The 15700-nt window shown below is 49.1% G+C and overlaps 1 protein-coding gene across 1 annotated transcript in view; it reads right to left on the bottom strand.

The window, feature by feature from the left end:
• Positions 1–6620: 6620 nt before the first annotated feature.
• The window catches only part of Echdc3 (enoyl CoA hydratase domain containing 3), a gene marked incomplete at its 5' end in the record, with an annotated part of 18615 nt that continues 9535 nt past the window's right edge, over positions 6621–15700 (bottom strand). Inside the window, 1 exon segment of the mRNA XM_013513801.1 lies at positions 6621–7452. Within this exon segment, the coding sequence (XP_013369255.1) occupies positions 7141–7452 (312 nt within the window).

Below are 15700 nucleotides of genomic sequence, written 5' to 3'. Positions count from 1 at the left end.
GTGCATGCCTTTAATCCCAGATACTCAGGGGGCTGAGAAAGAGGGTTATAAGTTCCAGGCCACTTAGTAAACAAGACCCTGTCTCAAAATAAAAAAACTAAAAGGGGCTGGGGATGTATCTCAGTGGTAGAGTGCTTGCCTAGTGTACATAAGGCCCTGGATTAAAAAATCTGACTATGTTATATGGCTTGTAGGGGCTGAGGGGAGAAGCTGCATTGTGGTTTGTATCTAGATGTCCCCGCAAAGCCGCATGCAGTCATAGGTGGAGCTTTTTGGAGGTGGCTGGATTTGGAGTGTGTGATGCTAGAATTAGGGATGGGATGCTGGGATTGATTCATGGTTTGATACTGGGATTAAGGGTGCCCCACCCTGGGTGTGAGCGCTACCCACCCGAAGGGCAGGTAGCCTGGGTAGAACATAAGGACAGAAGGAAGGCTGCTGCTGTCGCTGCTCATCACGTGCTGCTTCTTCACTACATTGCCGCTTTGCTGTCTTCTGCCTGCCACGAACTGTTTCTCTTCTGCAAGGCCCCTCTGCCACGCCACCCTGATCTGGAGCCTGCTGACTGGCAACTAAAACCTCTACAAACTGTGGGCGGAAATAAAGCTTTCCTCATTTAACTTTGGGTGTTGGGTATTTTGTCTCAACAAAGTAACTAAGACAAACCGCGTGCTGGCAATGTTAGCTAGACATGGTGAGTGCTACTGAAAGTCTGCTCTCTGCTGAGCATCGTCTAGGTTCTCACACACGAATAACGTTCATGGTGGGAAAACACATTCTTGTGGGGAGCAGGCAGGACAATATACCAGACTCGACTCTGAGTTAAAAACAATAATTTAGTGTGCTTCTTGCATCACAGAACTATCTACAAGGTGAGGCAACGTGGTGGTCACCGAAAACTAGTAAAAGTGGGAGTAATTATAAGGCCATGCTTGAAGAACTGACTGTCTGGTTTCAAAACCCTGTCCCACCCCTCCCTAGCTGTGTGATGAAGGGCATGTCATTTAATATCTCTGTCCTTCAGTTTCTTGCCTGCAAAATGGGGTTAATAAAGCTTATGCCACAGAGCAAGGTAACTGAGTGGCCTGTGCACTATACCCTTAATGATCCTGGACATAATCAAATTTTTCTAAGAATGCCTCTGAGACCTCTCTGCAGATTCTAGTAGAACCCCTATTAGGTAAGAGTAAGGGTCCTAGCATGAGAGCCAACAATCATAGCTATAAAAGATGGCTACTTTCAGATATGGATGATTATATATGGTTAATTCCAACTATAGGGCAACTTGGCAAAAAAGAACCCCTTATGTTGGGAACAAAAAAGTCACTCTTATTCTCATTGGCTGAACTCTATTTAGACACTTTAGGGTGGACAGCCCCTGAGCAGGGTATACACACCATAACTTTACAGGTCAAAGACCGGTTTCCAACAGACTGGTTTAATCACACTGGAATTACATGGGAAGTCCCAAGTGGCACTCACTGGTTCTGTGGAACCAATTTGTGGCCCTGGCTACCCCCTCGATAGAAACTTGCAAACTTACCCCGTCCATGACACTGATGGTCTAGAAGTGTGTTACACTGGTATATGGCTTCTTTGTCCCTTCCCTAGGATTATAGGATGTCATGCAACACATCAAGGCCTTGGACAACTATACTCAGTTGGCCTGAAATGGCACCTCAACTGGTCTCTCTTTCCTAAATGAAGAAGCAAGATTAATGAGGTGAACTCTCCTCGAAAATAGGACAGCATTAGACATTCTAACAGCAGCACAAGGGGGTAATTGTGCAATTGTAAAAGCTGAATGTCGTATATTCCTGATCCTTCTGCTAATATCTCGATGGCTGTTCAAGATAAAACAACTGGTTAATGCCATGTGGGATTCTGAAATTCCCTGGACCTTCTCCTTACCCTCTTTGTAGGAGGCTATTACTGGCTCTTCCTGATGGAAACATCTGTTGGTTATATGCATAATAATCTCGTAATTATTTGGTCCAGGCATATTTAACCGTTTGTTTGGCCTTGTCTCCTCCAGACTTAAAGCTGTATGCCTACCCAAGACAAGAACTTCTGGTGTCCATCAAGGGCCTTTAGATAGACCCTCTGTAGAGTACCTCTGCCTGCCAATCACCACTACCACCCACTTCAGCCAGAAGTAGGCAGAATGGTCGTCACCCATTGCCCTCTCATGGCAGCTGGGTACCTCTTCAGAGGGTGGGATATTATAGACGGCTAAGTTAGGTACAAACATTATAGGCAGTCAGACAGGACTGGGCCCTTGAGGGAGTCAGTGCAAAAGATGAGAACACGTAATGACTGTGGTACATCCACTGGAGTCCAGGCCTCAGGATAAAGACAAAATGACCAGGCCTATTTGCCTCCCCAAGAGATAAACAATAAATTAACATTAACATCAGTTGCCCCAGGGGTGTCCTTGTTCTTTCCATATGCACATGCTACATGACCTGCTTCCCCATTGGATCAATGTTACCTAAATGGCTGACCTTGTAATCTTATTGGTTTATCCTATATTGTGCCCACCTTGTTATTTTGTACTGACCTTGTGATTTTACTCTATAAAACTTACTCTGTAAAATGGGGTCTGTGGCAACCCACTTTGGACCCCTCATGTCTCTCAGGAGCCATTCCTATTGCCCAGTAAATTTTCCTCCATTGCTCCTCAGAATTCATTCTTTGATTTTGAGGAACATGAACTCAGGGTATCAGACATAAGTAGGTTGGGAGTTACATTTGTTTCACCTACACTGAATTCACCTAACCCAGTTTCCCTGTTTCCTGGAGAATGGCCACCTCCCCTGCACTCAGCAGCTAGAGAATTTCCATCATGAAGACACTATAGACAGTACAGAAATGGCCTGCCAGATGTGACATAGCTTATCAGGGACTCTGTCTGGGACCCCAAGAAAATATATTTTGAACCGCTAAATATGAAAGAAAAGTCTTTGCAAGATTGAAATTTACTATTTTCTTAAATATCTACAGAATGCAACATGACTTCAATGTCATATATAACAATCCAACTCTTGCATACTTGATTGCCAAAAAATAACCAAAGTCAAATTACTACATTTTTGACCTAAATATGGGAATTAAGTGTGGTATATGGATGTATTGTGATGTTTAATGTGATAGGGGTAGTGCTTCCAAAGGCACACATACCCCATGAGGGTGATTCAACTTGCCTAAGAGATAAGATTATAAAAGGGTCCTGGTTACCCTGAAGTATCTTCGTATTTCTCTCCAAGCCAATTGCAACTGCACATGATTTCATCATAAAAGCTGTGTTGCTTCTGTCACTGGGTGGGATAGGATGTTCTTGAGTTTTTTTTATTTGTTTTTGGACCATGAATTGAACTCAGGACCTTGAGGTTGCCAGGCAGGTGCTGTGCCACTGAGCTATATCCCCAGCCGGGGATGAGGATGTTCTTGAAAAGAGAAGATGGAAACCTCAGTTTGCCCCACCCCGGAGTAGGTAGCAGGTTCACTGACTTCCATTACAGAAAAAGAATTTCAGGATGTCTCAGTGTGAGGCACAAGGAGATTTATTAGGTACGAACAAGTACACATTCAGAAGGCCTGTGGGTGCTTATAGTAAGTTGAGAACCATTATGGTCTGGGGCTGGCGGTATTTATGTGTTCTTGAGGATGGTGTCCGTCAGGTTACCTGTCAGTGTGCAAGGTTAGAGTGCAAATCACCTGCATGTGTTTGAACTCTGCATTCTCCTTGGCAGTGGCAGTCTGTGGAGTCTGTGAATTTATCAGATAGGAGAGAAAGCGCAGGCTCAATTTACAGGCTTATTGTATCTTTAAGATTCTTTGTGATTGTTTGGAGTTTCCTGGAAGGGAAAAAGGCACTATAAGCTTGAGTAAGTTTGACTGTCCTGAAGTAGAATTTTAAAATTACAATTTCCTTGACTTCTTTCTACCCGTCTCTGTATCTTTTATCCTATCTCCGAGGAACTTCTACAGCAAGGGAAACCCAGTGCTACAGAAGCTACCTCACTTGTGTGCATCTGTGCAGCTGGGGCCAGCACTTAGTCCTGGGCAGTCAGTCAGTGCTTTTCTCTAGGCTTTTTGAGCCTCATGCTAACACTGAGATGACACCCACCGCACAGCACTATGTGGTATGGTCTCAGGCTTCCCCAAAGTTTCTGGTGAAAAGTCAGCCAGGAAGCTGATGTTCTGGCATTAGCACCATTTGTTTATATTCTCCGGGGGCCAGGTCAGTCTTTGATGATCTCTCAGCGAGGCAGGCAGGCAGAAGTGAATACCACTGCACTTATTTTATAGCCCCTGAACCTGCAGGGGTGTGGCTGGGCTAGGGCTCAGATCAGCTCCCCACAAGTAAATGGTACAGAGGGAAAGATGAATACATGAGGTTTTCCAAAAGCAATCATCATGTGTAATTTTAAAAGAAATTTTGCGCAGGGCGTGGGCAGGTGGTTCAGTGGTAGAGCTCTTGCCTTGCATGCTCAGGGCTCTGGGTTCAACACCCTACACCACAAAAAAATCTTCAGTCAACATCCTGATGAAAAGAAGCAGAGAAATAAATAAACCCAGAATTTATTTTTGCCAGACCGAAAGTTCTATGACAACTAGGGGGCAGGTGGCAGATTGTGTTTCTGGATTTTTTTGGCAGCCCAGGGAGTGGTGGGAAGGAGACGGAGCACACGTTCTGCCCGTTAGGAGTCACCTCCTCCAGACACGCGTTCTGAACTGTGCTCAGCCTCAAGCGTGCGAGTTTCCCAGCTGAGAGAATGTGTGGATTAGGGGAACACGTTAGTAATTCTGGTTTCTGGTGCAATAGCACAGAACACTTCCCACGGGACAGTGTGGCAAGGGGAACAACTGTCTAGGAGCCATTAGGTTAGACAGAGGCATCTAGAATCTTCAACTCCAGTCCCAGCTGTTTGACGTCAGACAAAATGTGTAATCTGGGTTTCAAATACTTCTCTGTGAGATGGAGGTCATCACAGTACTCACTCCACAGTGTTGAGGACTAAATGAACGTGTACAAAGGACCAGGCACGTCACAGGAGTCCAGAAATGGCATTCTTTTCTACTTCTCTAAAATCTGGGGAAGAAAACGGTTGCCAATCTCAACAGAACCCGTGACAGTACCTGGAAACAGCTATGCCATGGGGCCCTTACTCCAGCAATCAGAGTGGAAACCACACGTGAGATCTGTCTGGTTATTTATCTCCAGCAGTGGCATTCGTCAAAGTTATGGCTTCACTCTACTCTTAGAAAAATGAATTAATTCTTTTTCTGGAAGAAGCAGAGTGGTGGTGCACCACTATAATCCCAGCCCTGTGGGAGGGTGAGGCAGCAGAATCACAAGTTTGAACCTAGCCTGGGACATTCAGCAACTTAGTGAGACCCTGACTCAGAATAAACAATTAAAAAACATATGGTGATGTAGCTCAGTGTGAAGGCCCTGGGTTCTGTCTTCAGTGCTGCAAAAAAAGAAAAAAAGATTAGATCTGGGGGCACAGCTCAGTGGTAGAGTGCTTGCCTGGTATGCATGAGGTTCTTGGTTCATCTCCAACACCATCAAAAAAGAAAAAGTAAACTTTATAGGCAAGTTTGAAGACCAGAGATTTGGAATTTTGTGTGTGTGTGGGTGCTGTATTAGACTAAAAGCCTGTCAACCTGAGGAGTCTAGAAGCTTAACTAACTCAGCAGTACTGCATCCTGGTGTGCAGAGGACTTGACCTGAACACTGTAGGATGTTGTTCACTGTGTCAATTTGAGAAGTTTAGAAGCTTAGCTAAGAGACTCAGCAGGGAGCCAGGGTCCTCACTGTGTAAACATCCTGAGCCTGTGTAAGAGGAGGGCAGGGACATGGTCTGAGTGCTACACACACCCCAGAGTGAGAGCCTGTGTGCAACATAAGGGAGGGAAAGAGGCTTGTTGGCCCCCTTTTTGCTCTTGCTGTGTTTGCTGTCTTCCACTGCCATGAAATGTTGCCCTCTGCCATGCCACCCTGCCTTGGAGCCAGCTGAGTATGGACTGAAACCTCCACAAGCCATGAGCTAAATAAACCTCTCTCCTCAATTTTGGATATTGGATATTTTGTCCCAGCAATGACAGAAAAGTAACTAAGAAAAGATTAGGTCTGGGGCACAGCTCAGTAGTAAGTGCTTGTCCGGCATGTATGAGGTTCTTGGTTTGATCTCCACCACCATCGAGAAAGAAAGAAGTAAGCTTTATAGGCAAGTTTGAAGACGAGAGATCTGGAATATTTTGGGGCTCTATTAGACTCAAAGCCAAAAATCATATGTTTATTACCTAGCAAAACTCTTGTTCAACTGGAGAATTCAAATGCCCGGTGCTAGTTGGGAGTCTTAACCAGAAGCGGTGCATAGTTCAGCAGCGCACCTGGAGGAGGTGACCCTTGATGAGCAGGAAGTGTGTTCTGCCCCCACCCGCCTCTCACTGTTTACCCTTGGGTTCAGCCTACGGTCCTGGCTTCACAGGAACTTGGAGGGCAGGGACATTCATTAGCGAACATGAGGCACCTACTCAGAGTGGAGATACAGAGCTAATTGATTTTTTTCTTAGCTTGCAGTCTGGTTGGGAAGATAAAATGACCAGTCTCTATGCATATTTCATTTATTTAAATCACGTAAGATTATTCCAAAGCCACAGGCATGATTATTTCCAGATAGAATCAACATTTTCAGTGTGAACATCTCCCAGAGATTTGAAATATTTCATCTGTCATGAGCTATGAGAACGGACTCTGCCTTAGAGGACACTGCTGGTAAGAGCCAGGCTGAGGCCTTTTCCTCGTACCTCACCTGATCACCTCCTTCTACACAGGGGCCCCTCACTTGAGGTGCTGTGGAGTAAGTCAGATGCCTGGCTTTCTGCCACAGCTGGCCCATCACGGGTGCTCCCAGAGCCGCCGCTGAATTAGCGCTTCACTGTCCTCGTCCTTCCCCCGGAATCACGCATTAATGCAGCCCACGATGTGACTTCTGAAAACACGCTGTCTCTTTACAATCTGGGGGCAGCAGTGGTGCGGTGCGGTCAGCGGTGAGGCCTGAGGGTGCTTTCTGAGTGTCTCTCCCTCCCCTACCGGCACAGTCCTCCTCCCTTCCTCTGTGACTGCTGCTACTGTGACCAGGTGGGTTTTCTCTTCTGTATGAAGGCCTTGATTCCCTCCTGCCCGTCCTGCAGTGCCAGGTTGTCCACCATGACCTGGGAGGTGAGGCTGTAGGCTGCTCTAAGGTCCTGGGACATCTGCTTGTAGAAGGCGGCCTTGCCCAGAGAAAGCACGGGGCGGCTTACGGAGGCGATCTTCTTTGCTATTTTCATGGTCTCCTCTTCCAGCTGCTCCTCTGGCACTACTTTGCTGAGCAGCCCATGGAGCACGGCCTCCTGGGCCGAAATGGGCTCTCCAGTGAAAAGCATCTCCAGGGCAACCTGAGGGAGGAAGCACGCAAGGTCATTAAGACACTCGAAGCCACCCAGCCCTTCCACCCCTGTTCCCTCCGCGGAGATGCTCGCTCTCCTGGTTGGCTACACTTAGGCCCAGTTATCTGCATCTCAAATGACATGTCATCCATCACCCCTGATGGTGTCAACACCCCGGCTCCTGCCAGGGTGAGATCAGATCTTTCCAAGAGTGAAGAAAATATCTCCTGCTCCTCCACGGATCTGATCCCTCGTCTCCGCTGACACAGGAGAGCCCATCTCCGCCTCTTTCCATGGCCAAGCCCAGGACAGCAGCCCATCGGATAGAAGGCCGCTGCAGAGTGCTGTCCCCACCTCCCACAAAGCAATGCAGGGCCACTTTCCATAAGGAGATATCCACAGCAACTTCACCTCCGCCTGACCGGAAAGAGCAGGCTGCAGTCTTGCAGGGAAATAAGAAACTGTCTTCCAGGGATCAGATGCAGAGCCTAGCATGACCTCAACTTCCAAGTAGGTAAGATTTCACCAGGAGAGTAAGCCTCTACCCTCCCACACAGCCGCCCCAAGGAGGTCAGGCCTGCAGGGAGGGAGAGCCATGTCCTCACTCTCCACGGGTCCTGGGTTCTACAGCCTGACACCAACTGCTTACCTCACGCTGTAGTTCTACGAATCTGGCTTGTCAGACTCAAACTTCTAGTCCCTGGGTGTAGGCTGGCAAGGTGCAGATGGACCTTCCCCTCCTTCCACCCGGTGCTTACTCTTACAGCTCTGGTGGCATCCTTGTTCCGCAAACACGTGAAGCGTGCTGTCCCTCAGGATCCCCATACTACCTTCCGTTCCCCCTGCCTGGGAAGTGTGCCCATGGCTGGCGTCTGCATCTCTGTCATGTTTCTGCTCATCTGTCACCTTATCAGTGAAGTCCTTTATAACTGAACTATGGAAACTGTCAAGCAAACCCCAACCCTCTCCCCCTCTTCTGGCTATATTTTTATCCTTTGCACTTTTCACCATTCAGCATACCATATATTTCACATGTTTATTTATTGGTTGTATACCTCCTTTGCTAGCATGTAAATTCCAACAAGGCAGGAATTTTATTTTTTAGTGTTCTGTTCATTTCTGCTTCCCCAGCACTAGAAGACTACTTGTATGGGGTAAGTAATCCACCAAATATTTAAGATTAAATGGGTGAGTTGATGGCAAAAAGAGCATAGCACAGGGATGCTGTGCTTGCTTTGAGGTTAGGTCACAGGGGCTACAATTTCTACCTGGCTTTCTCTCTCGGGATGCTCAGTCTTGGAAATGGCACCATGTAGTAAGAAAGCCCAGGCCACACTGAGAGGCCAGGCCGAGTGACCCTGATGAGGGCCCAGCTGAGGAATGGTTCAACAGCCAAGCATGTACCTGAGCACCTCCAGATGAGTCCCCTTGCTGGTGCTCCTCAGTCCTCAAATCCTTCCAGGGAGGCCAGAGACACTGGAGCTGAAACAAGCCTTCCCTGCGGAGCCTGTCCAAACTGCAAATCCATGAACTAACCAAATTCTTATTGCCTTGAGCTATTAAGTTTTCTTGATAGTTGGCTTGATATATAAATTTGGGAGTCATCAGCCTGTAGGACAACCTTGGTAATACTGACTTTTTTTTTGAGACAGAACATCACTGTGTAGTCCAGGCTGGCCTTAAATTCACCATGATTACCCTGCTTCAACCTCCCAAGAGGTGGAATTACAGGTGTGCGCCATCATGTGCAATACTGACCTTCTGGATCAGATAATTTTGTTGTGTGGGGCTGTTCTGGGTGTTGTAGGGTATTCAGCAACATCCCTGACCTCTGCACATTAGTTGTGACAATCAAAAATGTCTCCAGGCTTTACCAAAAGTCCCTGGGACCAGCACTGCTCCAAGCTTAGAATCACTGATATAGATAATTTGGTTTTTTTGGGGACTGGGAATCGAACTCAGGACCTTGCACTTGCTAGGCTGGTGCTTGTGGCACTGAGCTATATCCTCAGCCCTAGGTACTTTGTTTTGAAGCCATGAAACCAGATTAGATCACCCAGGGATCAAGCTTTGAATGGAGAGGCCAGGGGCCTGGCTGGAGGTCAGCCGTCTCCCCATCCTGGGTGTAGAGGGAACCCACACACACTGGACTGGCAGTCAGAGATGGGTGATAGCGGGCTTTGTTTTGTCTTCTGTAAAGCTGAGGGTGAGGACTGAATCTCAACTTCTATGTTGGGAATGCAGTGACTCTCTCAGAGGAAGCAGGACCTTGACACCAGTTTGTAGTTGGCCAGGAACAACGCCATCAGGTCGAAGCATGCCTGAAGTCCCCGGGGGAATGCGGAGCTGAACATCTAATCCCACTGTTACCAGCTACTGAGTAAGATTCTGCTGAAGACACCCAGTGAGTCGTAGCAAAGGGAGCAGGACAGTACCCCTCCATCTTTGCCCTACAGCCACCTGTCCCTGCTGCCAAAGTGGAAACAATGCCACTGCACCTCCAAGGGGCTCTTTTTCCTCCAGCAACACAGGTGGCTTAGGAGCTCATACGGATCACACCTGAGGAAGGGCCACACCTGGAAAATGGAGGCACCACGAAAAAGAAAAGCAGCACCCAACTCAAGCCTGTGGGTTCCTTTATCACTTGGAATGACCAAGACCTCAGATGACTTCAAAGAGTAGTTAAGCATGGGGTAAGAGTTGCAAGGAGAAAATAATAAAATCCAAAGTGCAGTAATTTTTCTAGCTGGCTTAGCAGATGGGAATTTTTCATATGCATTCAGTGAGACTTGTGGTTGGGATGATAATTTGTTTGCTGGTGTTATGGTTTGTGTCTGGATGTCCCCCCAGCCTCCTGCAGTCATGGGGTAGCTTCTAGTTGGTGATTGATTCATGGTCCAGTGCTGGGATTATGGGTGTGAGTGCCACATGTGCTCTGCGGTGGGGAGCCTGCATACAGTGTAAGGGAGGGAAAGTGGCTTGCTCTCCTCTGCTCCTCCCTTTTGCTCTTGCTGCTTTTGCTGTCTTCTGCTACCATGAACTGTTGCCCTCTGCCACACCACCCTGCCTTGGAGCCAGCTGATTAAGGACTAAACCTCCACAAACTGTGAACTAAATAAACTTTTCTCTTTAATTTCAGGTGTTGGGTATTTTGTCTCAGAAAGGAGAGAAAAGTAACTAAGAATTTGGTACCAGAGAAATGAGGCCATTGCTGTGACTATACCTGACCATGTGGTTCAGTAGCTTTTGGGAATGGCTTGTAGGAATAGTTTAGAAAAATTTCAAAATGTCACCTGAAAGAGCAGCACTGAGATGCCTTTGGCTGTTCTATATGGGAGATTCTGGTCTGAGCTCAGAAGGCCAGAAGGCTGACAGAAATCCTGCTGGTAAAGACCTGGCTTGGGAGGTTTCTGCATTGATTGTTGGGCTCCAGATGATGTGTGTTATGGCATTGCAAAAAGTTTGTCTGCATTTTGCTCATGTCCAGAGACTTTGCTGGAGACTGAGATTATGGACTAATTAATCTGGCATATTTTAAGGCAGTCAAACGTCGACGCAGTGGCAGGGCTATTTTGGGGGCTTTAGCCACATCGATGTTGTGAATCAAGAGTAAAGAGCCCATCAGGATGATTTAAAATGTGAGAGTTTGGCCAGAATGGAAGCTCCAGTAAAGCTGCAGACTGCAAAGACAGAGTTGAGGAGATCTTCACTGCTGAGGAGGAACAGGAGAATAGAAAAGATGGCCTGAGGGCATCATGAAAAGCAGCAAGTCTCCACCCTTTGCATTCTCAAAACTGCAAAACTGAAAGACTTTGCTTTGAAAAGAAAGCCACAGAACACCATGTGCCAGAATGGTGGAGGCAAAGAGAATTTGTCCCTCAGAATTGGATTCAGAGTGCTCAGTGATCAAGGCACTTGACAGCCAAGAGAGAAGCTATGGGAGCTACAACCACTGCAGGTGCCATAGGGGCAGAGTCACACAAATCCCTTGAGGCCTACAATTTGCTACAGATTGCTCCGGATGCTGCACATAAAACTGCAGGATTTACTATCTGTCCTCCTGGATTTTGGACTTACTTTTGTCTCAATCCTTTGTACCCCCATTTGTACTTTCTGGAATGGTAATGTTTACATTATGCCATTGAATGTTGGAAGTGTTTAACTTTTCATTTGCACAGGGACTCACAGCTAAGAGTTTGCCTTAGATGTCAGAGGAGACTTGGGACTTGGACTTTACAGCAGTGCTGAAACTGTTAGGACTTTGGCAACTCTTAGAGAAGGACTAGACTGTTTTGCATAGTAGGATGTGCATAAGTCTTTGAGGGGCTAGGAGCAGAATGTTACGGTTTCTGTCTAGATGTCCCCCTGAAGCCTCATGCAGTCATGGGGCAGGCTTCTAGAATTTGTGATTGATTCATGGCCCAATGCTGGGATTGTGGATGTGAGTGGTACGCTCACTCTGGAGTGGGAAGCCTGCATACAGTAAAAGGGCGGGAAAGAGGCTTGCTCTCTCTCTTCCTTTGTTCTTGTAGATTTTGCTGTCTTCTGCTGCCATGAATGGCTGCCTTGGAGCCAGCTGATGATGGGCTGAAACCTCCACAAACTGTGAGCCAAGTAAACCTTTCCCTCTCTCACTTTGGGTGTTGGGTATTTTGTCTCAGCAAGGAGAGAAAAGTAACTAAGACAGCAGGCACATCCCCCTTCCCAGGTGCCTTCTCATAGATGTCTTCCTCAGATCCTTCTTTCCTTTCTTGTCTGTTTGCCCTGAGACCCTCTCCCCCTGTTACCTTTTCTCAGGTCCCACTACACATTTTAAAGCACTTGTCAGGCTCAGATATGATAGCTGCAGAGGTCTGCAAATGTCCCAAGACATTTTCAGTGGGAGTCCTTTGGATCTAAGCTGCCCCAGGCTGGAGCACACGGCAAGGCTCAGGGCTGGGGCCTCACCCCAGGCAGCCTTGCCCCAGGCCTGCTGAGCGGGGGTGCTCCGAGGACCCCTGGGCAAGGCGCTTCGCACCCCCACTTCCTCATCAGGAGCACAGGCGTGAAGTAATGTCTTCCAGGGCCACAGTGAAGACAGCTAACTACTCTCTCCAGGGCACACTCACAAGCACAACAGAAATGCTAGGAAAAAGTCACAGAGCAAGACATACACCAGCGACATGACTGCAATGGTTAGCTGGCAGGAGCCCGGCTCAAAGGACCTGGTGTGAGCTTGTGTTTAGGAAGGAGGGGAGGCTGGTGTCCATGGAGAGGAATCCAAATGTAGCATCACATCATCTGCTTCGTTCTTTCAACAGCATTTATACAGAGGACCTACTATATGTCAAGTGTGGTGTGTGGATAAAGCAGTGCCCTGGCCAAGTTCATCTGCTGAAGCCCAAGTCCCCAGTGTGATCGTACTTGGAGAGCAACCCTAGAAGGAGGTAACGAAAGTTCAAGGAGGTCATGACAGCGAGGCCCACTGTGACGGGAGTGGTATCTTTACTAGAGACACTTACACAGAGAGCTCATTCTCCACCACGTGAGGCCAGTGAGAAGGTAGCTGTCTGTAAACCAGGAAGAGGGTCCTCACCAGCAGCTGAGCCAGTGGGCACCTTGATCTCACCACTGTACCACCAGTGCCACACAGGCACCTGGACCTTGAACTTTGAGTCCGCAGAGCTCTGAGGAATGAACGCCACCCACCCAAAGTGTGGTGTCTGTTAAGGCAGCTGGAGTGAGGGCACACAGGACTCCTACGGATTTATGTAAATACTTCATTCTACAGCAACTCTGAAAACTTGTTAAAAAGAGAAAAGCTTATAAATCTCTGAACTAAAGTGGAATTCTAAGCCCCAGGATGCATGAATAGAGAAGACCCTTAGCTCAAGGGCAGGAGCCAAAATTCAGCAATCTCTTCAATACCAAAGATTCTAATGTGAAATCTCCAAAAGCAAAAGAAAAGGAATAAACTTGAGCTAGAACGGGAAGGATTTTAACTGACAGTCCATCAATCTGCAACCAGAGAAGACTGCTAGACATCCAAACACTCAGCAGTGCTCAAAATGAGAGAACAAGACAGACTGTGCGAAGATCAGACCATACTCACCAGAAGCCCGTCTAGGATTGGGAACTGTGCCCAGCACAATCAGAACTAAAACATGCACAGATGCGGCCCCTGCCTCCTATCGCCCGTGTATCCTGGTGCTATGGGGACTGCTGAATTCGGAAGTCACCTCACATGGAATTACTGAAAAGATGTCTTTCTAGAACATTCTGTTTGTAGTTCTGCTGAAGGCAAATTGAAAGCCACATGTTCTGGCCAGGTCCCTTCTGTTCTTGGATTCATTCTCACTCATTTTTGGTACAAACTTCTTTTATTACTGCTATGATTACAAAGATTTACTGACAATAAAACATAACCCTGATCATTAAATGGTGGGCTTTACCTACGTCTCCCTGCCGGCCTCTTTTCCCACTTCATATAATGGGACAGAATCTGCTTCGAACGGAGGGAACGAGGAACCCGGAGGGCACGGTCCCCGCTGTGTGCCAGGTGAGGGAGAACTTCCTCGCCTCGGCTGTGCCCTCTGCCTCGGGGCGTCTGCTGCTGCCCTGCCAGAGCGGGGCGCCGACTGCTGCAGTCTGTCCGCAGACCTCAGGCCCGAGCCCCAGGCGTGCGGGCTGTGAAGAACAAAGAGAAGGGAGGCGCTCAGGCGGAGGATGCCCGGGATGGAGGCAAAGGTGAGACAATGGCGAGAGGGTCTCAGTGACTAAGGCACAACGCCGAACTCGGTCACCCAGAGGACTGTGCCAGCCTCCTTTGACATCTCTGGCGAAAGCTGTACCGGCTCAAGGGCACACCACACCATGCTCCAGCCCCGGCTCTGCCCGTTAGTAAGGCAAAGGCCTTTACCGCACCAAGTAACGTGTCAGAGTCCGCGTCCTCATGTGGAAACAGGAGTGAGCACCTCGTCCCCTGCGGCACTGCGATTGCAGAGCAGGGGTCAAGCGTGTGAGGCAGGGCTGGGTACTCAGTAGGTGCCTAATAAATGCAGTGGCTGATATTAACACGCCTACTCCAAGGGAAAATTTCTGAGCCTAACGGCTTCTAGGCATCACAGCACCTGAAAGGGGGCGATCATTTAAAGTGGAGGGTCAGTGGGCGTCCTTTAAGTCACACGTGACAAGGACCGTGCGCTGGGGCACTCCGGGGTTCTGGCTGGGCACCGTGTCTTTTGGATGGGCCCTGCCCTAGTGCACGCAGGGTGCTGTAGAAATACACCACGGGCTGCGTGCAGCCCGTCCCTAAGGACACAACCCTGCTCACCGAGGCCCCAGCACGGGCTTCGGAGGGGCGGAACACGGGAGCAGGGCACAGGCCTGTCCGGGAGCCCGAGAAAAGCCCCCGGGGTCCTGCTCTGCGTGCTCCGGGGCGGCGCCCCAACCCAGACGCCGCACAGCACGTCTCCAGCTCGGAAAGCCGCTCTGTCCGAGGCGGACTTCGAACTCAGACTACAGACACGCAGGTCAGAGGGGCGCGCGGGGAAGCGGGCGCCGGCCCGGGGGGAAGGGCCCGCTCCGGGAAGGGGCAGCAGCCGCCCAGCTCCGCGAGGCTCGCTCCGCGCGGCGAGGGAGCGGCTGGACCGGTCGGCGTGTGCGCGCGCAGCGCGGGCGCCTTGCTTCACTCACACTCCGCAAACGGGATCATGCCGCCCAGCGCCCCGACGGAACGCGGAGCTGACTGTCACTTCTGCCCCAGGGAACAAACTGCCGTTGCCGGCCTCAGGCTGTGAAGCAGGCTTCCGCGGAGACCAGCGGAGGGCGCCGGTGACCGACACATACTGTCTTATGCGCTGTGAAAAATGCTGCAACTTCCCGCACCCGCCAATTTGCAAAAGCCCCTGCGCGCCTCCTAGGGATAGACGCGGACGCGTGCCGCCGAGCGCATGCTCAGTGGAGCTGCAGCAGCCGCCTCGCGCATGCCCAGTGGAGGGCAGCGGCCTCGCCTCCTCCCGGACAGACCCGGACGCGTGCCACCTCGCGCATGCTCAGTGGACCTGCAGCGGCCTGTGCTGGGGGTGCAGTTACGCAGAGACGACCTGCAGGTGTTTTAACCAGATTTAGAGGTTTGGCTCTTCGGTAGGTGTTCGTCAGGTTTCAGATTTTTATGAATTACAATTTTTTTCTCCAAAGCTAGTCACACAGGTTGGCTTTGCGGACCCAGAGACCGGGAGAAGGTCGAAGGTTCTGACACATGCTCCACGCACAACAT

Source organism: Chinchilla lanigera, unplaced genomic scaffold, assembly GCF_000276665.1.
Source record: "Chinchilla lanigera isolate Chin_1 unplaced genomic scaffold, ChiLan1.0 scaffold00020, whole genome shotgun sequence".
NCBI classification, from domain to species: domain Eukaryota; kingdom Metazoa; phylum Chordata; class Mammalia; order Rodentia; family Chinchillidae; genus Chinchilla; species Chinchilla lanigera.
Note: the sequence above shows the minus strand (reverse complement) of the source record. Positions and strands in the feature narration are given on the sequence as shown.